A 26440-nucleotide genomic window follows, 5' to 3' on the forward strand; every position below is an offset into this window, starting at 1 on the left:
ACCCTCGTGCGGCAGGCAGTCCCGGCGCGAGCGACGCGGCGGCGCTAGCCTCCACTCCTCTCGGCGGTCCCGGAGCCGTCGTGGTGCTGTGTCGTCGTCGTGCTGGTGTTGCGCCCGTGCTGTGCCAAGCAATGCCGCTGCCGCTACCACCGAAGTTGATCCAGGGCTCGGCGGTCCTAGGAGCCTGTTGCGCGCCAATGGACCCGACCCTGAGCACGTGGACCAGCCACGGCACCACGCCGAGCGCGCCAAGGCTGTCGGGCGTACATGCCGTGGGGCCAGCAGAGCCGCTGCCGGGCTCACGCATGGGGGCTGCTGTGGCGTCACTAGGACACGTCTACCGAGACGCGGTAAGGCGGGCATGTCGCGGCCGGCCACGGGCTCACGGGCTGCTCCTCGAGCCAGATGTGCCCATGTCCGCGCCAAGGCGCTGATGCCAAGTTGCAGCGGCGGCACACGAGCAGGGCGACGACACTCGAGCAGGCTGCGGCGGTGCGCGGCAGGGCGGTGGTGCTCGAGCAGCACAACGCGCGTGACGCGCGAACTGGGCGGCGGCTCGAGCAGCACAGCTGGCTGGTTGTCGGCAAGCCATGGCCGTGAGGATGGAGAGGGAGGGATTGAGTCGATGACACGTGGGTCTCACGTGTCACTGAGATGGAGGTTGCGTGTCAAAACCGCTTAACGTCGGTCAAAACAGCCTTGCCCCCGTCCAGGTGCTAAAAGTGAACGGTTTTAACAGCTGGGGTACCGATACGAGACGATTTTATAGTTGAGGGTTAAAATTAGACCGACACAATAGATGAGGGGCCAAAAGTGGATTTAATCCTTATACATATTAACCATAACACATGCACTGCACCAATTAGAAAAAGTTATCGAAAAGAGTACGTTCCTAAAATATTATACATTAAACAAGTTCCAGGTATTTCGAGGTGGATTAATTTAACTAAACAAGCCCGCAAGGCTCCTCCGCTAGGAGCGCCGTCCACGTCCCTCAAATTAATTTCGGCCGTTCGATCTATCATCGTGTGCCTGTGATCGCTCGGAGCGGATTCGGCCGGAAGCGGCTTCTTCTTCTCCTCCGTCGCTTCCGTCTGCTTTACCTCTGCTTCTCTCGGTGTCGTGCAGCTTCTGCTCCGGAGCTAGGCCACACAATATATACAGGGCTTCCGATTCTGGTCGTTCTGGCAAAAAAAAAGAAGGGCCTCCACCTTATCTCTTCCCCGTCCTCCTCCGCTCCTCCCGCAGGTCACCACGACGCCGCCGCAGGTGCCGCCCCCGCACGCGCCTCCCTTCTTCTTCCTCTACTCTCTCTCCTTCCTCTCTCTCCATCCCCGCGCTCTGTCTTCCTCTCGACGGCCGATGGGCAACGGCGCCCGCTGCGCCGCAACGGCTAGGGCGGGTCCCGCCGTTCCGATTCTGATCCTTCCGGCAAAAAAAAACGGCCTCCACCTTATCTCTTCCCCGTCCTCCTCCGCTCCTCCCGCAGGTCTCCACGACGCCACCGCCGGTGGCGCCCCCGCACGCGCCTCCCTTCCTCTTACTCTACTCTCTCCTTCCTCTCTCCATCCCCACGCTCTCTCTTCCTCTCGACGGGCGCAGGTCGACGGCGCCCGCTGCGCCGCACCGGCTAGGGCGGGTCCCGCCGCTGCCCGCCGGTGTGGCCGGAGCGCACCCCCCGGCGCTCCTTCTGTCGGCGAAACCCTAGGTACGATGCCGGATGGGCCAAACCCTAAACTCCGGCGTGCGCTCTCTCCCCTTCTCCCTCCCCTCCCCTAAATTCCCTCTCCTCACTACGGGAATCTTGGCTCCCCTCTCCACTTCGCTGCAGCGAGCAAGGTCGCCCAGTGTCCATTGTCTCTTGCTGTTATCTTTTGTGCACAACTGATATCCTTCCATGTACAGTGATTGTAAATTGTTACATTCATGCTATCTAGTGAGGCTTGGGGATGGTGCAATGATAATCTTTTTAGGACTGAGACAATGGAGTTCTGCAGTGATGAGTACATAGTTATTTCATTTTTCAGTGAATCTTCAATCTTGTGACAATGTCATTCTATTAGTTGCACATTTTATCCATTTGTTAGCCAGCGTACATCCATTGTCAATGATGTCTTTGCTTCATACAATTCATCGGTTCTTCTATTACTGAGCACACCCCATTGCCAATGATGTAATTGCGATTGTCCTTGCTACAAAGGTAATTTACTACTTAGTGAACGTTCAATATCAGGCTTAGTTTCCTCTTTAACTGTCCAAACTATACCTATTATTTATGCATTGTGCCTTTGCTTGTCTCAGATTACTTTTCGTGGTTTGTGTTAAGTGTTTGCGGCAAAAAAAAACTAATAGTGTTCGGGCAGCCCGTTGCAAATCTTGCATGTAGAAACAATTTGGACTCATCTTGCATTGGTTGGTTGTTGAAAGGAATTTTAATACAAGGAGGTTCCTTGCATAGTCGGTCGTCATTGATCAGTGATGGAATATAATTACGTTACCTTGTGTTATGTCGTACTGTTACTATCTTGGTTGATAACATGCATCAACCTAAACTTATGCAGCCTAATATTGATCCTATATGAAACTGGGCTACCTTGGAAGTTGTCTCTTGCACCAAAGTACTCCTAAAATTAATTGTGCTTTCTTTTTGTCATTCATCTTAATACCATTGTTTGAACTCTGTGATCAGCACTTCTTTGATGAGGTCAGTTAGCACATAAACTCGGTAATGTCATACATGGTTTCTATTTACTACCTAATGAACAAACGGTATGCCATTTTTATCTTCCAGAAATAAATTTGTTACGATTATCCCTTTGAAGCCTACTTCTGTTTTTCCTGGACATGAAATTTTCCATGACATTGTGCTCCACGTCATTCATCTATAGCTTACCTGCTTAGTTACTTCTAATTGTTCCATTCATTGCTCTGCATAAATCATTTACCTGCTTATTTTCTTGCCATGCTGTTTCTCTTTTTTATGCTCATCTCTTTATTTTTTCAACCGAACTGGTCATTTACTCACTTCCAGTATGATTTAGGTTGCTGGTAGCGGTTGTCCTGTTACCCAGCCTATTGCACTTCCACACTAATATGATGTGCTATAATTCCGGCTTCCTTTTGTGTAATGTAATTGTTGGCTTTGGTTTTCAGTCCTGCTTGCTTATGGCCAGCAAGAGGAAATGAAGAACGGTTATCCAAAGAGGTAATTCTGCCGTGGTTCTATGCAGTTCTAATTTTGTTAAATTTAGTCCATGTTAGCTTAGGTGCCATTCAAATTCCAAGTTTTTGGTTAGCGGCCAAATTAGGACCGCAAAATCACATCCTTTTCTGATTGTAGAGGCGATTTTGGGGTCACGTTGCCTAGCTCCCCTACCGTGGTCAACCTTCTGATTGTAAACCGAGATTTGGTTATGATCACATGATCTTAGCGTCTGCCATTTGGTATTTTTTCCCCTTCTTGAGCCTATGATGAAAATTCCATATGCATTGCTCAATGATATGATCTGATGTTCATTCGCTTGTGAGGTACTCGGCATGGGTGTTACTTATATGATGCAATTTCTGAGGGTAAACCAGTTATCACCATGCGTTGAGGCTCCAAGTTGATGAACAAATGATGATGATTGCTATGTTTCTGAGGCCTCTATTCGGGAAGGCCTCCCTGGGTAGCGAGTTGGTACACGTTGCCCCTAAAACTGCGATTGGTCCATGCCAGCACCGCATCATCTTTGTCTTATCTGAGTGGTCCACCTCAGCAAAACAGCTTCCAATACAGACAGCCGTCCCTCTCGCCTTGCTATTTTTTCCTTCTTGAGCCTGTGATGAAAATTACATGTGCATTGCTCAATAATATGATCTGATGTTCGCTCGCTTGTGAGGTACTGGGCATGAGTGTTATGTTACTGATATCATGCAGTTTCTGAGGGTAAACCAATTAACACCATGCCTTTTTTGGCCATCAGTTAACACCATGCCTTGAGGATCCAAGTTGGTGAACAGATGATGATTGCTATGTTTTTGAGGTCTCTAAAAATCATGTCTTCGTTTACAAAAGATTCTTATCTTCTTCACTGTGACAGCATACTTTTCCTGTCGCTGTCAATTTACATATTTGTTGTCAGCAAATGATCTCCCTCTACAAGCAGTGCAGGCTACTCATTCAGTAAGTCACAATTGTATTTGCACATCCAAAATGATTCGATATTTAGGGGAACGAAATTTGGGGATGTTTGCTACAGATTTGCCTCTCTTTTTTTGGCTATATCATCTGCTGCATGCAGGCCTTAGTTTTTGAGAAGTCCCATTTACAACCTTATCTGCATACGCTAGGATTTGTGTTGTCATATATTCATTTCCTTATTTTATGATGCTAAAACATAAATTATGCGAAAAAACCGGTGCTTGTGTGCCAACCTGCTACAATTTTTATAAATAGAAACTCTACCAGGCTAGCACAAGTTCCATGTGTTCCAAAAGACCGGTGCTTGTGTGCCAACCTGCTACAATTTTTATGTATATTTAGCCTACATAAATATCGAACGTAATTTATGATTGCATCATTTGCTTCGGTTACGCTTTGGCCTAGAAATTTCATAGTTGTTGGTGAGTTGAGTGCGAAACAAAGTAAAATTCCCACGCCCAGTTTTATGCTACGCAAGTAAAATTTCCATGTCCAGTTTTATGGTCTACAACTAATCTTCGGTGTTCATTGCTACTTTCATGTCCAACTGCTACTTTCAGGTCCTCCCCATGCCATGTAGTGTCTGTTCCTTTCTACTTTCATGTTCAATTGTTTACGTCCTGTTACCTGGTTGGGTTCTAAGATCTTGTCTCCTTTTTCTCTCCCTTGATTTTGCATTAAACCCTTCCTTCTCTCTGATTTTATTTTACCTCCAGATTGACAGTTCATGTTGTTTGTGTTTGGAGAAACCAGTTGGCGCATAGCATGAACCTATGTTTGGTAAATTTGCCATCTATAGACGTGTATCGGTGCATGGTTTAAGACTTCATGTTGCACCTTTGGGCTCATCAGAAAGAAACAAGGAGATGCATTCTCCCTCTTACCTTCCCTCAGACTCCCTCTCTTCCCTGTGAGGATCTTGCCTCACCCCCCCCCCCAAAAAAAACTCCCCTAGGAGGTCGTTGGCTCCTGCTGCTCTCTTGTTTCCAAAATTTAACCTGACAGACTACAGATGGTAGCCATGCAGTTGTACTGGCCACGTCGCACCCAAACAGTTTTACTGGCCTAGCTCAGGGACAACTCACCTTCGTCTTCCCTGGTTGGTCAACGTAGGTGCAGGTCCCTCGTTATATGGTGACAGTTAATTGTTTCGTTCTATATGTTATCGACTGAGGTGTTGGGATTGTGCGATGATGAACTGTTTCTAGACTGAGGCAATGGAATTGTAAATGGTGTTTGGTTATTTCATCTTTCCATGAACCTTCCTGTTTGCATTGATTTTGTGATGGCAATATCATTACACCTTGCCAGTTCTCTTTTCCATTTGTTCTTCTGTTTTCATTGGTTGCTACTTATTTTCTATTCATTTCGGAGGACAGGTCCATCGCCAATGATGTCTTTGCCTCATACAATTTGCTGGTTCTATTACTGAGCACACCCCATTGCCGATGATGTTTTTGTTCCTATCCATCTGTCTCCATTCATGCAAATACACAGGTGCAACACCATGTTGCTCTTCCTCCTGGTTTTATGGGGAAAAGAGGATACATATTGCCCCTGCTGGTTGGTACAGTTTGCAGGTTACCTTACGTTGTATCTGTTCTGCTACATCTTATTTAGATATTTCCTTGTTTTTCTGGCTCATTCAATGCCTACAATGAGTCCACTGCAACTACAAACATGGCTTGCCACACCCCATCGCTCGTGATGTTACAGTTTATTATACAGTATGATAATGTACCTGCGATGTATGTGGCCGCAGTCTGCTTACCTACACGCAGAGCTTGCATGTGGCTTCTTTCATTTATGTAGGCCTGAACATGTATGGTTGATTGTATATGCTATACATTGCCATTACCAACACTAGGAAGGTTTGGCTGAGGTAGTGTTGTCACCAGAATCTTACACATTGGGCTGCTTTTCCCAAAATAATGTTTACTGATACCATATGATTTCTTTGTTTGTTTTGCGCTGCAGCGGCGTCTCACCATGAACAACAGTGAATGAGATGGTACATTAGAGAAGGAAAAGTCCTGAATCTGCCTATTAGGCTTTGCAGCTTAGGTACGAACAATGTGGTTCCTATACGTTCCTATACAGCCTGCCATGCAGCTTTAATGTGTTCAAGATGCTTCTTAAATTCTTGATATAGTGCCTTACCAAGTTTCTCTTCTTTATTGGCCTTCGTAGGTCCAGATCTACATATAAGGTTCCAGTCCGATCCTAATAAGGGCCATGATCAGATAACATATACGGTGTGCATCATACATGAATAAATCTTCTTTATTGTCTCCCTTGCTGTCTTGTTTATATGTCTCACCTTTATCCTGAAGAACATTGTATTTCCGTTTCTAGAATGGAAATGGGGGCTTCCTCGGGTCATAATAAAATTTTCAGTTACCATACCAATTTATCTCTTTAATCAGAGGCGCGCAAGGGCGCGCCCTTTCCACTAGTTTATAACATCACGTGGAGTGCTCTCCACAAAATATAACATGTGAGCATTTAAAGAAAAAAAAATGTGAGATCAAATTGGGCTTGGTCTAACCATTTTCAATAAAATAAATCTAAAAGTCTACAATAAGTGCTAGATATAATAAAAAAAAATATTGTATGGAAAATTAACTAGATATTGAGTCACTTGAATGTGTGATAATAGTTTGGACTAGCACCTAATTGAGCTGTGCCGAAGCGCGAAGCACATGTGTTCGGATTGGGGCGATCAGGCCATGAGTTCATCGAATTGGATGGTGCGGAGTGACTAGTGAGTACCGAGGATCGATGGATGGAAAAATAGGAGCGGGAATCGGCTGCACGAGCGCTTTGGAAGGCACTGCGAAGGCCGCACGACCGCACGACCGCTTCCCCCTTACTGCGGCAGCTGCAGGTTCCCGGCCAAGACCTTCTTCCAGGACTCCGGTCTCGGCGGCGCTGGTTATGAGGTCAGCCGTTACCTCTACGCCACCTGCAACGACCTCAAGCTCCCCAACTTCGGGGGCCGGAAGCACAGGTCCGCCGCCGGCGACAAGCTGTGGAGCGAGATGGGCACGTTCATCGGCTACGTGGCCGTGTCGACCGACGAGGAGACGGCGCGGCTCGGCCGCCGGGACATCGTCGTGTCGTGGCGCGGCACCATCACCCGGCTCGAGTGGGTGGCCGACCTGACGGCCAACCAGAAGCGTCTGAGCGAGATGGGCGTCCCGTGCCCGGACCCCGATGTGAAGGTGGAGATGGGGTTCGCGGAGCTGTACACGGGCAAGGACGCGGCGTGCCGTTTCTGCAGGTACTCGGCGCGGGAGCAGGCGCTCGCCGAGGTGCGCAAGCAGGTGGAGCTGTACCACGGCAGGGGCGAGCAGGTGAGCGTGACGGTCACCGGCCACAGCCTGGGCAGCGCGCTGGCGATGCTCAACGCCTTCGACATCGCGGAGACGGGCGCGAACGCGTCGCCGGACCACGGCAGGAAGGCGCCGGTCTGCGTGTTCTCCTTCGCGGGGCCGCGCGTCGGGAACCTCAGGTTCCGGGAGCGGTTCGAGCGGGAGCTCGGTTCCAGCTCCGCGGGAGAGACCCCGCGCTGGTGAACAAGTCGGCCGATTTCCTCCGCGACGAGCACATGGTGCCGCCCGTGTGGTACCAGGCGGAGAACAAGGGCATGATCAGGACGGAGGACGGACGGTGGGTGCTGCCGCCGCGCCATAGGGACATCGACGAGCACCCGGATGACACTGACCATCACCTCCAGCAGCTCGGTCTCACCGCATCAACCTAGTGAACAATGATGGTTGAGGTTGATGCCATGGTGATTGGTGCATCGTGCATAGGTGCCACGTTTTTTAATTAATCCGAGTAAAAAAATGAAAAACGCTACCATAAAGCTTGGTGGATAACAGTATATACTGACTGAAATTCAATTCATATTTGTAAAGATAGATTTTGAAAGGCAGTGGGGGAAAAGGAGTCCACAACATCCAATGCAGAGTTACAGAGACACAAACATATTGCCTCTATTCTTTCGACATATTTTGAATTTAAACTCAATCCTATTAATTTAAACGGTAAGTTACGCTGATGGTTCCTAAATTATTATGCGATTCTCATTCAAATTCTAAACTATGAAATTACATATTTAGATCCTAAACTATTTAAGTATATCATCCCGATTCAAATAAGCACGTCACAGTCCATTAGCTGACGTAGCCCTCTAACGTGGAACTGCCATATGAGTCCCTAATCTACCGAAGTACTATGATCCCAGATCCTCTTAAGGCACCTACGTTATAGATAATTGTTTTTTAACTATAAAAGTTCATACGTACTGGTTTACACTAATATATGTCTAATTAACCCGTGCTCCCTTTTAGGAGACATGAGCATGCATGTTATTATTTAATACCTAAAACTAATAAAAATTACTTATAAATTTACACTACTTTTTTCTAAATTTATTTTCTAACAAATGTTCTGTAGCACCACTTCAGCAATATTTTTCAGCGAATGAACAATGTTTTCCTCTCACAATAAATCAGCATAAGCATCAGCATAAAGCCAAATTTCAGCGTAATGAACAGGGCCATCTAATTGTGATAGATGTACCAATTGTTGTCTATATTCTTTTTCATCAATATCCATATGCTACCCATAGTTTCTTTTTTCTTTGTATGGCACATTCGTGTATCTTCAATATGCATTATTTGAAACTTTAGCTTAAATTATGGGTGGCCCTTGTGGCATTCATGTCTCATGGCGTTATGAATCTAGCTTTGGATTTATAAATTTTAATCTTGTTAGTTGCTGCATATGTTTTATTCTTAAGTTAAGCTGAAACTCTTGATCTAATTCTGAATCTAGCTTTTTATTTTTCAAATTTTAATTTTATTAGTTACTGATCTAATTGCTGCATCGATCTTTTTCCATGTAAAAAACGAGTGAGAAATTGAGCTGCCACACCTCAATTTCTAGACACAACAGCCTCGTTGTTGTAGGGCGATGGGCTCGCCTCCATACGACTTTGCATTTCCTCTCTGTTGAAGTGTTGTCAACCTCACTGTTTTCTAGATGACATGTTGAAGTGTACAGGCAAGACAGAGAGAGCCATTGCACAGCGGCCACACAATTAGAAGACCGAGAACCAGTAAACAAATGTACGTCATACAAAAATCGAGTCTTCTTCATGCACAAGGCTGATATTGCTGGGAATAGAGAAGCATATATCTTAGAGCATTTTCAGTCTCTCTTAAACTTACTTTTTATATTATTATTTGATTATTTGAAGAAACGTTTAAATAAAAAACATATATTTTCATCTTTCAATGTTTTCTCTATATCTTGTGTCCCTTTGGAGAGTTGCTTCTGCACTCCATCTATTGGTAGTGAGAAACCGGAAATAGAAAATGATAATATCTAGATATCTAATTGCACCAAAATATATATTCCTATTAATAAGTGAGGATATAACGTCTTTGAATTACGACAGCCAATGTGAGATTGTGCTCGCTGTTGTTAAATGAACACCATTTTAAATTATGAAACGTTTTGATTTTGTAGATAAATTTTTATTATGGATTTAAGTATAATATATATTTGTATATAGTAAAAACTAAAAATATTAAAATATATCATAATTTAGAATAGAGGGAGCACGTATCAGCAAAATGGCTTCTTATCAACGGTAATGTTGTGCTAAGGACGTCCGTCCGTCTAGACGTTCCCATTGGTGGGGCCATGACACTAGTCCAACAGCCAAACACTTTTCACTTGCGTATGTGCTCGTCCACTCGCCTCCAACCATATCCGCTCGTGAGCCCGTCGTCCGTTCCTCTCCATTCCGCCCGCCGCGACATTCTCCACCGCGTCGGGCGCCTTCTCCACCAGAGCGGTCTTCTCCACCGGAGCTGCACGTCACTCCGCGGCATCTAGCTCCGCATCGACGAGCCTCGATTCGTCCAAGGCAGCAAGTAGATGTTGCGCTAAAAGCGCATGTTGCAAGCGTATGTTTCAAGTGTTTCAGATGTTTCAGAGGTACGTTGCAAGTGTTTCGTATGGATGTTGCGAAAGTAGATCGAGATGTTGTATATATTGCAATGGTTGTATATGTATTGCAAACATCTGTTCCCAATGTTTCATCTGCTTTTAAGACGTATGTTGTAAGTGTGTTTTATCTGGATATTGCATATGTTTCACACATGTGTTGCAAGTATTTAATCTTGATGTTGGCAATGGTTTTCAAGTATTTTTTATGAGTGTTTCAGACGCATGTTTGAAGTGTTTCATTTGTCTTTAAACGTATGTTGTAAATGTTGTATTTGTATATTTCAAAAATAGATGGAGTGTTGAATGTGTTGCAATCCGCCTGCTGCAGCTGCCGAAGGGCGCGAGGGGTAGGGCGAGCCGCCGATGCCGCGTCGGACGGTAGCTGGAGTGCAGGCAACAGGGTGCGCGCGTACGTTACGCTAACACTGCCGTTCCCGCGAATTGCAAGCCACGCTACACAAGCTGTGGTGCCGAGTGGGCAATACAGAGCTACAGTGGCAGACCCAGGATTTGGCCAAGACTAGGGCTAAATCTTAGCGGCCAAAAATCCAAAGCTACAGATCAGCTCTGCCCAGTTTGTGAAGTATAGTAATTCTGTCTTCAAATTTGGAAGGCATTAAGTATTATCTCAAACCTTTAGAAAAACTGTGTTTCTTGTCAGATTTCTCCATTTTTAACATAACTTGGTAATTTGCAAGGTGGTGCAATCAAGGAACCTTAAAGAAAGTAGAATATACTCTGTGCATTATCCATGATTCATATACTTGACAAATGGCATATTGATTCCCAGTATTTTGTTTTTTCAAAGATCTCTGTTTACCATGCTGAGTCTATGAATAGCAAAATTCCGTCTAATGCAGCCATCTTTACAAATAATTTGTTTGCTGCTAGTCTGTATTCTCCATTCTACATGCTACTTGGCAGTTGCATTTTTCATAGAAACTGTTATAGACCTCTTTGATATCAATTGGCAGTTATTGTCAGACTCGGAACTACAAAGAAGCTTTGCTTCTATTTGCTAAGATGAAGAATTCTGGAGTTCTTCCAGACCAATTGATCCTTGCTACTGTTCTATCACTATCAGCTTGTGGGCATGATATAAGGCATTTGAGAACTGGGAGAGCCATCCACTCATACATGTTGGTGTCAGACATTCTTATCAGTGCTCACCTCAGTAGTGCTCTCATAAATTTGTATGCTACTTGTGCGAACATGGAGATGGCAGAAAAGCTATATAATGGGATGCCAAGTAAGGACTTGGTACATACAGAAAAGTTGAGATTGCTCGCTCTATACTTGTGCGAACATGGAAATTGGGAACATGGTATTCAAATGTTCTATTCAGTCCCTGGTTCTATTTGACCTGGCTTTCAGTCGTTTCAGATCCAAACGACCAAACAACTTGCAAGGAAGGAGGCAGGAGGCTCACCGGTCAGCAGGCGGGCGCCCGGCACCCGGTTGACTGGCTGAGGAAGTGAGGAACAGAGGTAGGAGCCGCCGGCCGCGCCGCCGCGGAGTGCACAGCGGAGGGGGCGAGGGCGCGAGGCTGCGCCGCCGGCCACCGCGGAACGCCGGAGCCGGAGCGTGGAGGCCGGAGGGCGGAGGCGGAGCGGAGGGCCAGTGGGCGTAGGCTGCCGGCTGCGCAGCCAGCGCCGGTGCGGACTGGCGGAGCCACCGCCGGCCGTGGAGCGGCGGTTGCGACTCGCGACTCCCCTGCGCGGCTGCGCCTGCGCGACTCGCAAGGCCGAGCGGCTCTCTGTGACTGTCTCCGTTGCTCACTTTGCCTGGGCTGCCTTCAGTGTTGTTGGATTGCTTGATGATGGGCCAAAAAACTGAAAACTTGCTCCCTTGTTACATGGGCCATGGCCTGGGCTGCCCTAGCGCTGGGTCCGCCCCTGCAGAGCTACTGGCACCCAGCTTGATTTGAAACATGCACTCGAAACAAGCGAAACGCCCAGAATTCACGCTCCTCCTGCCACGTGGGCCCAAAACGAGGGACAGAGGAAGCACCTGCAGCGTTTTCCCGAAAGACACGAAAAGCAGAACGTCTCCGCTCCGAGGACGGCACCCGCTCACGACTCACGAGCAACCGGTGAATCAGGCAGGCAGGCAGCCGCCGCAGAATCTTCCCCACGCCACGCTGCCACTGAAAGTGCTTCGACCTCGTCCGTCCGTCCGCTCGCTGAGCTTCCCGTGCACGTCCGTTTTCTGTGGCTGGCAGCCTGGCGCCACCCCGCCTGTCCACTTCCTCGACTCGGCGACGAGAGTCCCGCTCCCCGGATCCGTTTTTCTGTGTGCTTCTTCCCAAATCAAACAAACCAAAAACCCCTCCTCGCCTCCCATCACTTCCCACGCCACCCGGAAAGCGCGCCGAGGCGGCACCGCACCGCGGTAGTAGAAGACACGGGACGCGCCCCGCGGCCTCGCTCCCCTCACTTTCTCCGCGCCATCCACGGCCCCCCGCCCTCCTGCTCTCCCTCTCCGCAATGGCGACGCCCTCGGCCGTGGGCGCCGCGTGCCTCCTCCTCGCGCGGGCCGCCGGGCCGGGCCGCGGCGATCGGGCGCGCCCGCGCCGGCTCCAGCGCGTGCTGCGCCGGCGGTGCGTCGCGGAGCTGAGCAGGGAGGGTCCCCCGCCGCGCCCGCTGCCACCCGCGCTGCTGGCGCCCCCGCTCGTGCCCGGGTGCTTCCTCGCGCCGCCGCCCGAGCCCACGGGTGAGCCGGCGTCGACGCCGCCGCCCGTGCCCGACGCCGGCCTGGGGGACCTTGGTCTCGAACCTGAAGGTAAAGTGCATCAGCCAAATCCTGCGTATTGCTGATTTTCAGATGGTTGCCGATCGGTTCGTTCAGCACGAAATGCGTTTGACAAGTTGGGTAAAATTTTGAAGGGTTAATGTGTGCTGATTGATCCCTGTTAGTATTAATCGGGTACGCATGATCACTAGTACCGTGTAAAATAATCGAAACCCGTATTTCGGCACACCCGTGGAAATTTTGAGGTGTCTGTATTGGATCATGAGCCGATGGGGTTCAGGGTGGCGTGTACCTCGGCATGATGGCCGTGCACCGCAGCAGAGGTTTCGGGAGGCGTGCACGTGGTTGGATCTGAGCAGACATATACTAGTAGCAGTAGCATATGCTTGGATATTTTGTACTCCCTCCGGTTCTCTAAAAAGTCGTTTTGGATATCGACACGGTCTTTAAGAAATGACTTTGATTGCAACTTTTTGCTATAAAATATTTATAAAATATAGTCAATATATACTTTTATGAAACTACATTTCGAGATAAATCTACTTACATCACTTTCATATTTTCAAACTCAACCCAAAAGAAGTTATTTGTAGTCAAAGTTTAAAATGTTTGACTTAAGACAACCTCAAAACGACTTGCTCTAGAGAACCGGAGGGAGTAGGAAGAGGAATGGGGCTAACTCAACTCTCACTCACTCAGGTGACACATATGTCCTTGGAAGGGGGGCATTTACATATTTACCATTATTACGGATGACATCTTACACTGTGTCACTGACACATGAGTCTCTGACATGGTACTTTTTATACCACTCACATCATAATGATAGTAAATATGTAAATAGGAAGTAGGGGAAAATTGACGAGTTTGTCTCTTCCTTGCCTTGGTGGTGTGATTGTAACCCGTGTTGCAAGTAGTTGTTCCACGGAATATGCTATTAGAAAGTTGGGGTATCATATCAGTCCGTGTGGTAAGCTGACTTTACTGAAGTAACACTAAAAGTGATCACCTAGCTCCATTTTGTGAGACCGACGTGGAATACTCCAGTTTTTGTCAGTGATAGAAACGAGATGGAGTTTTTTTTTTTAATATATATGGAGGAAAACCCTGCTTTTATAGAAAGCATATAAGTGGACGAGATGGAGCTTTCAGTGCGTATAAACGGTGTCCAATGCCAATAGCTTCTGGTTTAGTTGCAAATGAGCTGAGAATGTATCTTAGGACCCTTAATTATCAGACTCTTCCCTGTCCCATTTTCTTGTGAAGGGTCATATGCACCTTGTCACTGTCAGTCCCATGGTACCATCTTGTGCTTTGCCGTTCACTGGACTACAGTTCCAGTTTTGTACAAATCTATTCTTTTGGCTACTTGTGGGATATTTATTGATGTTCTGTCGGTCCACCTTTCTCTCTTCTTTGGACCACAGCTCTACTTTGTTTTATTTGTCTCTGACCATACATTTGAATTGTTCAGGAAAATAGTGAGCATCTGGCAACCTGAATTTGTCATTTAGCTGAGAACAGAATGTTAGTTGGACCATTCTTATCGCTGCTAGAATTGTTTTCCATGATGAAGTTAGAATTCTATCTTCTGTTACTCTGACCTTGACACATTTTTTAATCCTTCATCTCATATACAGGGATTGCTGAGGGTTCCATCAACAACACAGTAGTTGTGGCAAGTGAGCAAGATTCTGAGATCGTGGTTGGAAAGGAGCAAGCTCGAGCTAAAGTAACACAAAGCATTGTCTTTGTAACTGGCGAAGCTTCTCCTTATGCAAAGTCTGGGGGTCTAGGAGATGTTTGTGGTTCATTGCCAGTTGCTCTTGCTGCTCGTGGTCACCGTGTGATGGTTGTAATGCCCAGATATTTAAATGGTACCTCTGATAAGAATTATGCAAATGCATTTTACACAGAAAAGCACATTCGGATTCCATGCTTTGGCAGTGAACACGAAGTTACCTTTTTCCATGAGTATAGAGATTCAGTTGACTGGGTAGGTATCCAATCACCTTATTGTTTCTGATCAAAATTAATAACTGACTACCATTTAGTCCTATGTGCTTCTTGACATGTACACGTTCTGATGTTACTTCTGTACTTCCATGTTGTTTGCCCAGTAGTCTTTAGCATCCCAATTCCCAAACAGCATATAGTATTTTCCAGATTAAAATGAAGAGAAATATTTGATATGATGTATCGATGAAAGTAGCACACTTGTGTCTATGGTGCTAAAGTCTTATGCATCTATGGTTGCACATTTGTATTTGCAACAATGGTAGTGAGTGAAGATCACACTAGATGATAAAACAAACAATCATATGTACAAGGTATCAGAAAACTTTCCAAAAGCTTGCTTTGCATTGACAGATCATGTTCGTTGATTTCTGCTGTTTCTAGGAGTGTCTATTTGATATATGTAATGTTTTTTTGTCTTATATAACTGGTGATTGAAGAATTCTTATTTGTGTTCTATTTATCTTTTGGTTTTATGTCAATTGTTTAGGTGTTTGTTGATCATCCCTCATATCACAGACCTGGAAATTTATATGGAGATAAGTTTGGTGCTTTTAGTGATAATCAGGTAAGAAGCTTGTTACGTTAAAGCTCCTATTTGATCAGTTTAAGTTCTGTCAAAAAATTGATTGAGTGCTATATATCTTTGCAGTTCAGATACACGCTCCTTTGCTATGCTGCATGTGAGGCTCCTTTGGTCCTTGAATTGGGAGGATATATTTATGGACAGAATTGCATGTTTGTTGTGAATGATTGGCATGCCAGTCTAGTGCCAGTGTATGTTGTGGATCTACTCATCTGAATCCTTCATGTCTACACCTTTATTTTGCAGTGCATGCCACATTACTTTAACATTCTTTGATTCTTTTTTCATGTATGTTCAACTTCATCTGCGTATATATTTATGGAAGCTAAGAAAACATTACAGTTGGCAGTTCCAAGGAGCTTATCAGTTATTTAACACTTAGGCAACTTATTCTGGTGATTCTAGTTCTTAGTCCATCAACTGCATACTCTGAACCATCGCTTGAGCTTATCAGCCCGGCTTATCAGCCATAGTACAATGTTTTTCTCTCATAACAAAACAGCATCAACCGGCTTATCAGCCGCAAAAACCATCAGCGGAACAGCTATTCCAAAACAGAAACACATGTTGTCGCATTGAAGCATTGCACATGAGTACTGTGAAATGACAATCATTTAGTTTCTAGAGACTGATTTATGCGGTAAACAATAAAACCTCATCCTTTATGTTGGCCTGATAAAGACTGGCACAACACCAAGCATACACAATGAACAGAAGAGTTCAGTAGTAGTCTTGCATCACATTGTTGCCATGCAACAAGCTGGAATACCTTTGAGCTTCCTTACGATGCTTCATCTTGTGCATGTCTATCCTTATTCGTACCTGTCAAGTATATAGTACATAGCTCTAGTCTGGCCCATAAGGTCCATGGCCCAGGTGCCTATTGTATACATATGTATGTGTATGTAAAGACTAGAGATGAGACACAGGACATATACTTGACAGTACCCAGTGTTGCTGGACTAGCTTTGCCAAATACATATCTGTATTTCTGTATCTCAAACAGCAGTTTGTAGTTCAGATATGTTATTTGAGTTTTCTTTTAACTTGATTTCACCACTCCAAGAATATTCCTTGGTATTACTACAGATGGTATTTCCCATGTTCTGGGTATCGGCATGGTTTTACTTCTAACCTTTTATCTGTTATAGATGTAAGGATACTTGTTTCGCACAACAATTGCTGTTGTGGACTCAGTCTGTTTGCAATGCAATCTTGTGTTATTTCTTTCATAATGTATGTTCTTTGAAGAAATCAACATTGTGATTACTGTATATTTTCTTCTTCTTAATATAATGATACGCAGCTCTCCTGCGTGTTCGTGAAAATTACTGTATATTTTCATTCTCTTCCCTGTTTTACCGCTTTAAAAAAAAGTTAGGTAGCTGTACTATGCTGCTTTAATAATGGTATGGTCCTGCATCAGTGGTCTGTTCTTAGATTTGATATTTGATGTCCCTTGCTGGCATGGTCTTTGTGGCTGTGCATGTTGTGCTTTTACTTATGTTTTGACAGTTAGTACATAAGTGTGATGATCAAGCGGGCATGATGTAGGTGTCTTACGAGTTGGGACACATTAGTGCAATTAGAGGTTAATGGACTAATGAGTTTCATCTTATTGTTTGTCATGAATATGATTTAGCTGTTTAGATAATACTTCTTTCTTTTGACGCGTTTCACATGGTTTGCTGTTCGCTGTCAGTCAGCTGTTTCACTTTGAATTGAAGTGCAATTTTAGACATGTACTCTTTATTGTTTCCTTGCTTTGGTTTCACAATGCTAAATTAGTTTTCATTATGTAATCCGTTTCATCCTAACCTTGATTTTGTTTGTTTCAGCCTTCTTGCTGCGAAATATAGACCATATGGTGTTTATAAAGACTCCCGCAGCATTCTTGTAATACATAATTTAGCACATCAGGTTTGAGCTCATCATTTTGTGTTGTCTATACATAGCTTGGCAGCACAGTTTACTCAAACCATATGTTATCTCATTGTGGTAGGGTGTAGAGCCTGCAAGCACATATCCTGACCTTGGGTTGCCACCTGAATGGTATGGAGCTCTGGAGTGGGTATTCCCTGAATGGGCAAGGAGGCATGCCCTTGACAAGGGTGAGGCAGTTAATTTTTTGAAAGGTGCAGTTGTGACAGCAGATCGAATCGTGACTGTCAGTAAGGTGATATTACATATGTCATTTTTCTTTGATCTTTTAAAAGCTATTCTCCCTTCAATTTAGGTGTTGCTTGTCTTCTCTCTTCATTTTATGTTTAATTTCTAGGGTTATTCATGGGAGGTCACAACTGCTGAAGGTGGACAGGGCCTCAATGAGCTCTTAAGCTCCAGAAAGAGTGTATTAAATGGTAGCCATATTCATTTTAATTTGCTCTGTTCTTCAACTACTTCATGAAAACAAGCAAGTCAGATGATAAAAGTTAATTCAATATGCCTCTATACTGCAGGAATTGTAAATGGAATAGACATTAATGATTGGAACCCTGCCACGGACAAATGTATCCCTTGTCATTATTCTGTTGATGACCTCTCTGGAAAAGTGCGCTGACAGTTCTCTAAAGCATCTGTATATCCATTAGGATGATTGCCTCCTATGTTTATTCTTTGTTTCTCATTTCTTTCACTTATCCTTTTTATCTGATATTGTTGGTTTAGGCCAAATGTAAAAGTGCATTGCAGAAGGAGCTGGGTTTACCTATAAGGCCTGAAGTTCCTCTGGTTAGATATTGATGCTTTAGACATGAATTTTTTATTTGAAAGAAATAATATGGATCAATTTATTAACTTAATTTACAGATTGGCTTTATTGGAAGATTGGATTATCAGAAAGGCATTGATCTCATTCAACTTATCATACCGCATCTTATGCGGGACGACGTTCAATTTGTAAGTCCTGATTCTTCTCCATTATTGTAAGCTGTAAAGTGAGTTAAAACCATCATGTGGGGGAAAAGGTTCAGGATAACTGTGGAACTGGTGAGGTGCACCAGCAGCTGTGAAGACAGGTTTCTTATCTTTAGAAATCAACTAGGATTCTGAGCTGTGTTAGCTACTGAGCAACATGTTAAGGTTCAGAAGAGGGTGTGTACTTTCAGTCCAGGTTGACTTAGTTACCACTTAGCAGCCTTCTTTGGCAACACCTCTAACTCAAAGTAGGGCCAGAAAGCTAGTACTGGGTAGATCAATATATCAAAATAGTTTTCTCATCTATGCACTTTTCTCATCTCAGCTTGGTTGCCATGCACCTCCCAGATGTAACTCTACTTGTGACACATCCTGCCTCTACCAGGGCTTGGCAAAGCGTGCAAATATATTGGGGATAGTATAGTACAGCACATCAGATTTGGTAGTATGACAGTTATTACAGATACGAGATGTGGTTGTTACTTTCAAGTTTCAACTTGGACGAGTTACAGGTGGTTTTTTTTGTGTGATCTAGTTACAGGTGGAATTAAATCAGTATTTGAGGTGCAAATCTATCACTCTTTATTAACATGTGTCTGCAAGTTTTAAGATGATTTCTTAACTTTCCTAATGTCCTTAGATTAAATCGCTTTCTCCAGTTCCAGCCCTTCTCATTCTTTATTTCTTTTTCTTGATTCTTAACCACTTTTATTAGTTGGCATAGGCGTGTAGCTGCCCAGTGCTACTGTAGTAGCTTGAATACTTGCTTGTAGGGGCTGTTCACATTGGTTCTCAATGGGCTACCACGTGGAGATGTGGAGCTGCCGCTGCTCTGGCGTAAGGGGTTGGCTAAACATAGAGCCTGAAATGCTAAGAGAAACTTGCTTAATCCTGATAAGAGGAATTTCATCAGTGATCCCTAAACTTGTCCCAGATTCTTATCCACATACAAAATCTCTGGAATAATATATTTGATACCTTAAACTTGTCCCTGATTTTCAGGTAGGTCCAAACATGTCCAAATCAGCCTCAACTGCCTATATAGCATTTAGTATGCCACCGTGCACCCAGTGGAATCCTCGACTCTAATGCATATGATTGGTTAGAGAAGCTGTCCCCCTAATAATTCTTGGTTTAGAGCATTTTCAGTTAATTCCTTAATGTGACTATCTATTAAACAATATTTGTGAAGTAGTCAACAAGTAAATACTGCTTCCTCCATTCCAAAATATAATTCACTTTGGTTTTATCCCAACTTCCCAAGTGAAACCTCTCTAACTTTGACCAAGTTTATAGAAAAATGCACTGACATCTATAATATCAAATTACTTTCATTAAACTCTTCATGAAATATGTTTTGATAGTGAATTTATTTGAACTCATAGATGTTAATATATTTTTCTAAAAACTTGGTCAAAGTTATAGAAAAGTAAACTATAATGTGGAACCGAAGCAATATATATGCAGATTTGACCCCCATGACTGCCAAGCATGGTGGCATGCAAGCCAGGGCTGATTTGGACCCGTTTGGACCTATCTGGAAACCATGACAAAAGTTTGAGGTGCCGAATGTGCAATTTGAGACTCTGTGGACAAAGACGAGAACGTGGGAGAAGTTTGTGGACCGTTGCTGGAATTGGCTCTTTTATATCAGTTTATTTACTAATGGTGCTAAATATTTAGTACTTTGCTTAAGAAACTTGTATGAAAAAGAGGCACCGTGGTTCCCTTTGACCTCCAACATTCTCCTTCCTGGAGTACTGAATAACATCTTCTTGCATTCTTGGATGCGCACACATCTTCTTTTTTAAGTAGCTCACTGGTAGATGTGAGTTGGAGAACTTGAGCCATGCCCTTATCCTTCTCACAAGTGTTTGCTTTTCACTTCCAACCGAAGGCTGATGAATGGCATGGGTCGAACTTCGGAGTGGATTTAGAAGTTGAGTTGTCCTTTCGAAGCCTACAACTAGAGTGTTTTGACCTATGAAACTTTTCTTCTTATTTAATGTAGGTCATGCTTGGATCTGGTGACCCAGAGCTCGAAAACTGGATGAGATCTACAGAGTCGAACTTCAAGGATAAATTTCGTGGATGGGTTGGATTTAGTGTTCCAGTTTCCCACCGAATAACTGCCGGGTATGCAACAGCATGTTGTTAAAAACTCACTTGACATCTTATAAGTACATTTTATACTTGGGATATTGATCTCTCCTTTTTTGTGCAGCTGCGATATATTGTTAATGCCATCCAGATTCGAACCTTGTGGTCTGAATCAGCTATATGCTATGCAGTATGGCACAGTTCCTGTTGTCCATGCAACTGGGGGACTTAGAGTAAGACAGCCATCCTATAATACTGACTTGTTATATTAGTACCAAGGTAGAATGTTTTTTCACCTATTTTGTTTGTTGAACAGGATACTGTGGAGAATTTCAACCCTTTCGGTGAGAATGGAGAACAGGGTACGGGGTAAGTAAAGCTTCATTTAAACATTTGCAGTTCCTTCTCTCTTTTTTTTTCAGCTGGATTCTTGAATCAATTGAATGCTTACAGTGATTGCAGTAGTTTGCTCCATTCATCAGTGAACTCCTGATCAATTTTTACTGCATACACATATTTTGCAGGTGGGCATTCGCACCCCTAACCACGGAAAACATGTTGTGGGTAAGTTTCCATCAAACTTGAATTCTGTTAGGAACTTAGGATCTTGATCATAGTATGTGATTACAATGACCCTTATAATTTATGGATGAAACATTGCTGAACTCACTTTGTGCTAACAAACCGTCTAGCCAATTCTAATAACAAAGGCACAAAGCATGCAATTGGTTTTATGGTAAAATGAGTTTTATTGTTATCTTGTGTTGGTATATGGGAACTTTATTAAAAAGAAAAATAATCTAGAAAGAACTCCTCTAGCTTCTGGCCTTCATCACAAACTAAACTTTTGGCAGTAGCATATTATAGGACTTGGGCTCCTGGGGGAGTTTTGGTCTTTGGAGCTTCTGGGAGCAGCAAAAGCTGCTATAAGCTCCACTTTACAAGGCCTAGGTGGTGTTGTAAATAATAATAAATAGGCAACCAAATTTGAGTCAAGGAGGACTCAACCTGTGTGATGGGTCATGGGTGTATACCCGGCTATCCGCACCTCCCATCAACTGATCTATGGCAAGTTGGAATTAGTGGGAAATCGAAGCCTGAAGCATATACGGAAAATTCACCCCTGGTTCTAGACTGACTTGTGTCAGGTGCAGGATGTGAATTTACATGTCCGGTATGTGCTTATGAGGTGATTACTCCCTCTGTTTATAAATATATGACGTTTGGGACAACCTATTGAGTTCAAACTTATTAGCCTGTCCTAAACATCATATATTTTTAAAATGGAGTATTAATTAGTTCTGCTTTTACTTTGGCCAATATGTTATCGAACCAAGCCTGAAATTACTCTGTCCGGTCTGGAGCTGTCATTTCCAACAACAAAACTGAACTGCAATTAGTAATACCTCCATCCAGGACTGATAGTAGTATTTTGATAAGGGAAACGTCAGATTTTACAAATTTTGGCCAACAATTACTCAAATTATATGCAAGTTTAGGGCATAAAACTTGCATAAGTAGATTTGTATTCAAAAGTGCATCTAAGATAATATTGACTTTTCTCTGGTCAAAGTACTCCTAACATTCATGGAGTATAAACTGTTTGAAACGTCAGGTTTTCCTGACTAGAGGGAGTATCAGTTACAGAAGCTAAGTTTCTTATGAAACAATTGAAGGGCAATATAGGGAGTTTATGCACAGGTGGTTTCAGGATCAATTTGTTTACTGTTTATCACCAGATTGCAGTGATATTTTTTACCCAGAAACAGTAAAACTAAACCACTATTCTACTGTATTATGGGGCAGAACATTTCATAATTGGATTTTGATCCTTGTTTTGCAGACATTGCGAACTGCAATTTCGACATACAGGGAGCACAAGTCTTCATGGGAAGGGCTCATGAAGCGGGGCATGTCAAAAGACTTCACGTGGGACCATGCTGCTGAACAATATGAACAAATCTTCCAGTGGGCCTTCATCGATCGACCCTATGTCATGTAAAAAGGGGACGACAAGTGGTGTGTCCTTAAAGATCTTCAGTTCTTCATCCTATAGTAAGCTGAAGGATGAGAAGACCCCTGTACATTACATGGAAGGCAGACCGGCTGTTGGCTCCATCGCTCCAATGTCCAGGTCAGCCTTACGGCGCCTGCTGCTTTGGCTGGTTTGTCTCAAAGAAAGGACCGTGATGCAGTGAGGAGTCCAGTTGAACGACAGTTTTGAAGAATAAGAAGGGGATGCTGGAAGCAGTCGCGCAGGCAGCCTCACAGTGATACATATGGAACAAAATGGAGTCAGTTTCTGCTATGCCACTCACTGTTTACCTTAAGAGTATTACCCATGTTGTTCTTTGCTGGTTAGGAGTCTTAGGACTGATAACTTAATGACTCATTAGAAAACCATGCCTCGTTTTTCTTGACCAAAGTGGCCACTTCTGTGCATTCTCGGCCGTTTACTCGAGATGGGCATTGCTGATGGTGCATCTTCAGTGTCAAGGGTTTCTATATATCGAAAGCGTTGCCATGATGGCATGGAGGAATCCTGTAAAACGCATGATGTTGGACTGTTGGTGTATGCCTTGTGTCCCAGCACGGGTTTCCATGTTTCAGGTGCTTTATACTTGTCGTGACCACGTCCCGTCCGCTTGGTCAGTAATACCTTCGGAGTAAGGGAATGGTGTACGGCTCTACGCGACGCGAGCATGAGTGCATGAGCCTTCAGTGCGCGATGCCTAGATGGTTGTAATCTGTGGGGAAGCTTGCGGGGCGTCCATTCCGGACCGGCACATCAGCTTGGGATCGATCCCTGATCGTCGTGTTGTCCAACCTGGATTCCTTAACAGCCAGTTATCAAATCGGCTAGATTCATTTTGGGTTAATTAAATGCTTAATTTAACTAAAGGTGGTAATGAAGAAACGCACGCAGAGCCAGTGAAGAAATAGTTCATCTTATTAGTAGTGTCGTCAAATAAAGAATTTCTCCAGTAGTTTCTTACGTTTTCCTATGAAATTGAACTGAATTACGTGGAATTTCTATATTTTCTATATAATTCTTGTGAAATTTCTATTTCTATATTCAAAACAGGCCTCTGATCACGCGCAAGAAAGGGATTACTGGCGAATTCAGAAAGAGTGGCATTGCCCCCCTCACGGCCCTTGCGAGCGAGACCTATAAAACCCCATCGGCCACCCGCCAGTTCTGAAGCGTCACCACCCGATCGGAACCAAAGCGAAAATGAGCGGAACGTCGGCGCCACCGTACGATGCCATGCTCAAGTCCACGGCGTACGAGCGGTTGCGCGCGGAGCACCCGGCTCAGTTCGCGCCCGCGAGCGTCTTCTTCACGCACGATGACCGGAGCGCCATCGACCGGCGCAACAGCTTCCGGGTGAAGGCCGCGCTCGTCTACGAGGCCGTCACGGGCCGGCACGTCGACGACCACATGCTGCGCGCCAACAGCCTGCTCCTGGCCCTCGCCAGGAAATGCCATTCCAAAATCCTTGGACAACCCGACGGTAATCGTGCGTCGCCCAGATTCTAACCATTCGTCGTCATACTTACTTATCTCTTTTTCTGACGCTGTCGCTGATGCAGAAGCAGGAGATCCTGCGGAGGTGACAGACGAACGCTGGGACGCAAAGAAGAAGCGCGTGGTGGACGGCATCTTCCTCGTCGTCGGCTACCTGCCAAAGCTCAACGAAGCGATCAGCAGGAAGAACGCGGACCGCGACTCCGTCGACCAGATCTTCAAGTCGCGCCACATGCTCGACATGGTCACGGACGTGATCAAGCTCGAGAACCAGCTCCGGCTGCAGGACCTGCTCAACGTAGCCCGCCACATCGAGGCCGTCATCAAGGAGACTGTAGAGCAATCCGATTTCAAGGACGTCAAGGAATCCATGGGACGCGAGTACAAGCTGGACGTCACGGAGCAGAACCTCGCCGACGTGATCCACCGCTTCTGCTGGTACTACTCGCCCTTCTCCACGAAGAAGACCGGGGCGGCGCCCCCGGACAGCCCGTTCAAGGACGTCGCGGCCAGCAAGGAGGTGGCGGCGCGCACGCTCCTGGACTGCCTGCACATGAGCGTGGTGAAGCCGGCGCAGGGGAAAGGCGGGGGCGTCACCGGCAGGCCGTCTCGCATGCCGACCGTGAGGGATCTCCGGCGGTCCGGGGTCCGTCTCCAGGCCTCCGAGAACGGCCGCGCCGAGATCGAGTTCGCGCAGCCGACGGTGTGGCTACCGGCGCTGGTGTACGACTTCAAGCTGGCCACGGTGGCCCGGAACCTCCTGGCGCGGGAGTACGAGGAGCAGAGCAAGCCGATCACGCGCTACTTCCAGATGATGAACGCGATCGTGGAGGACGCGGCCGACGTGCGGATCCTCCGCCGCGCCGGCGTCGTCCTCGGTGGGTCCGGCGGCGGGCAGGAGGTGCACGAGCTGATCAAGAACATCGACGGCCACGCCACGTACCCGTCCGTGTACATGGCCATGGACCGGGAGATCGACAAGGTGAGAGAATACCACGACCAGAGGATGGCCAACTTCTTCGTCCGCAACCGCCCCGGCGTCATCTGGGCCTCGTCGGTGGCCGCCATCTCGGTGGCGGCTATTGTCGCCACGAGGAGGATCCGGGGCTGAAGCCAGCAACGAATCAGCTGCCACTTTGGCTGCTAATATAAAACGGTGTCGTCACATATATACGTATCTATACATGTACATGTATTTGTAACTTGATGTGTTGCAAGGCGTATCATGGTCCGTACGCCGAGTCGCCGACTAGCGTAATACGACTGTGCAAGCGAACTGGTTGATTGATTATATACATATAATAAAGCGAAAGTCGAACAGAAAACGAATTGAAGATAAATTCACTATTCAGTATTAATTAGGAGGATCATGTTAACCTGATTCAGGGTCGTTTGTTTTGACATGGTTCCAGCTCACTACGGTGCATAATAAAATACAATACTTATAGTTGGTGAACCAAAAAATAGTAGCTTAAAAGGTTTTTAGTTTATTTTGAAATGAGGGATAATTTTTATCCCTATGCACATGTGGTGCTGTCAAGCTTAAGCCACTTACCGCCTTTGTCGGACCTCTCCTTTGGCGCAACTAGAGACAGGAAGAAAGGGGAGGGGGAAGAGAGAAGAAAATGAAAAGCATTTATGTACGTCAGTCGCATATTGATTATCAATTCCAATTTTTTTTTATCAAAAACGAAGTCGAAAGGGTTTCACCTTGTTGGCCTATGACATGTAGTTGTTGTCAAGCTTGAGCTACCTATTGCCTTTGATGATCACCCTTTCACTGAACTAGAGAGAGGAACAAAGGGGAGAGGGGAGAGAGAGAAGAGAAAAGAGAAACATTTATCTACCCATTCTTTCTAGTGTTTGTTCATCAGTGAAACGGAAATAAAATAATGATGTCCTAGGACTCATGCAGGTTAACCAGACCTTGCTTCTATGGGCAGAGAGGTTTAATCAATAAGTGGCACTCGCGAGATAATGGCAAGCGTGTCGTGAGCCCTTGTGCTTTAATAACCGACGTACGTTAATAAGGTAGGGCATGAGTTGGATGCTGCACTAGCTAATTTTGTCACGACTATCATAATCCTATTGCCGAATTTTGCCGTGATGTGTATCATGTTCCTCATGCCTAAATTTGAAATTTGTAACTGATACATCGTAAGAACGGTTCCAAAGGCCTAATTTTATTTGACATAAAATTGATGTTATCAAATCCATATTGAAAATACTTACTTATTATGACTTTGTAACAGAAAACTGAATATTGGTAGAGAAATTGTCAATCAAAGCATGGTCCTAACAAAATACTCCTTGTATTTTCAAAGAAGAGGGT

At 45.0% G+C, this 26440-nt stretch overlaps 2 protein-coding genes, 1 long non-coding RNA gene and 1 pseudogene across 4 annotated transcripts; all 4 read left to right on the top strand.

The window, feature by feature from the left end:
* Positions 1-5976: 5976 nt before the first annotated feature.
* On the top strand, positions 5977-6634 carry LOC136519640 (uncharacterized). Its single transcript, XR_010774996.1, has 3 exons — positions 5977-6065; positions 6161-6247; positions 6374-6634. It is a non-coding gene; the product is annotated as an uncharacterized lncRNA (long non-coding RNA).
* Positions 6635-6912: 278 nt separating this feature from the next.
* Positions 6913-8165, top strand: LOC136523467 (phospholipase A1-Igamma1, chloroplastic-like; annotated as a pseudogene).
* A 4289-nt stretch (positions 8166-12454) lies between these two features.
* On the top strand, positions 12455-22726 carry LOC136519605 (starch synthase 1, chloroplastic/amyloplastic-like). Of its 2 annotated transcripts, XM_066512993.1 has the most exons (15): positions 12456-12991; positions 14602-14957; positions 15468-15545; positions 15630-15754; positions 17402-17483; positions 17566-17739; positions 17842-17923; positions 18023-18114; positions 18231-18293; positions 18372-18461; positions 20491-20615; positions 20704-20812; positions 20896-20948; positions 21104-21143; positions 22423-22726. In XM_066512993.1, exons 1-15 carry the CDS (start codon positions 12697-12699, stop codon positions 22579-22581), a joined length of 1923 nt encoding a protein of 640 aa, XP_066369090.1. In that variant the 5' UTR covers positions 12456-12696; the 3' UTR covers positions 22582-22726. The 2 variants fall into 2 exon arrangements, with proteins under 2 accessions (XP_066369091.1, XP_066369090.1); XM_066512994.1 differs by lacking the exons at positions 17842-17923; positions 18023-18114 and having other exon boundaries at positions 12455-12991.
* Positions 22727-23795: 1069 nt separating this feature from the next.
* Positions 23796-25421, top strand: LOC136519607 (uncharacterized). The gene is made up of 2 exons (XM_066512997.1): positions 23796-24094; positions 24174-25421. Exons 1-2 carry the CDS (start codon positions 23815-23817, stop codon positions 25217-25219), a joined length of 1326 nt encoding a protein of 441 aa, XP_066369094.1. The 5' UTR covers positions 23796-23814; the 3' UTR covers positions 25220-25421.
* Positions 25422-26440: the final 1019 nt, after the last annotated feature.

Source organism: Miscanthus floridulus, chromosome 18 (genome assembly GCF_019320115.1).
Source record: "Miscanthus floridulus cultivar M001 chromosome 18, ASM1932011v1, whole genome shotgun sequence".
Classification (NCBI taxonomy): domain Eukaryota; kingdom Viridiplantae; phylum Streptophyta; class Magnoliopsida; order Poales; family Poaceae; genus Miscanthus; species Miscanthus floridulus.

Excerpts from the sequence above, each read along its gene's own strand:
- LOC136519607 (XM_066512997.1), top strand. The coding sequence starts at position 23,815 with ATGAGCGGAACGTCGGCGCCACCGTACGATGCCATGCTCAAGTCCACG. Across the intron at positions 24,095-24,173 it reads AATCCTTGGACAACCCGACG|AAGCAGGAGATCCTGCGGAG; the intron begins GTAATCGTGCGT and ends TCGCTGATGCAG.
- LOC136519605 (XM_066512993.1), top strand. The coding sequence starts at position 12,697 with ATGGCGACGCCCTCGGCCGTGGGCGCCGCGTGCCTCCTCCTCGCGCGG. Across the intron at positions 15,546-15,629 it reads GTGCTTTTAGTGATAATCAG|TTCAGATACACGCTCCTTTG; the intron begins GTAAGAAGCTTG and ends ATATCTTTGCAG. Across the intron at positions 20,949-21,103 it reads AATGGAGAACAGGGTACGGG|GTGGGCATTCGCACCCCTAA; the intron begins GTAAGTAAAGCT and ends CATATTTTGCAG.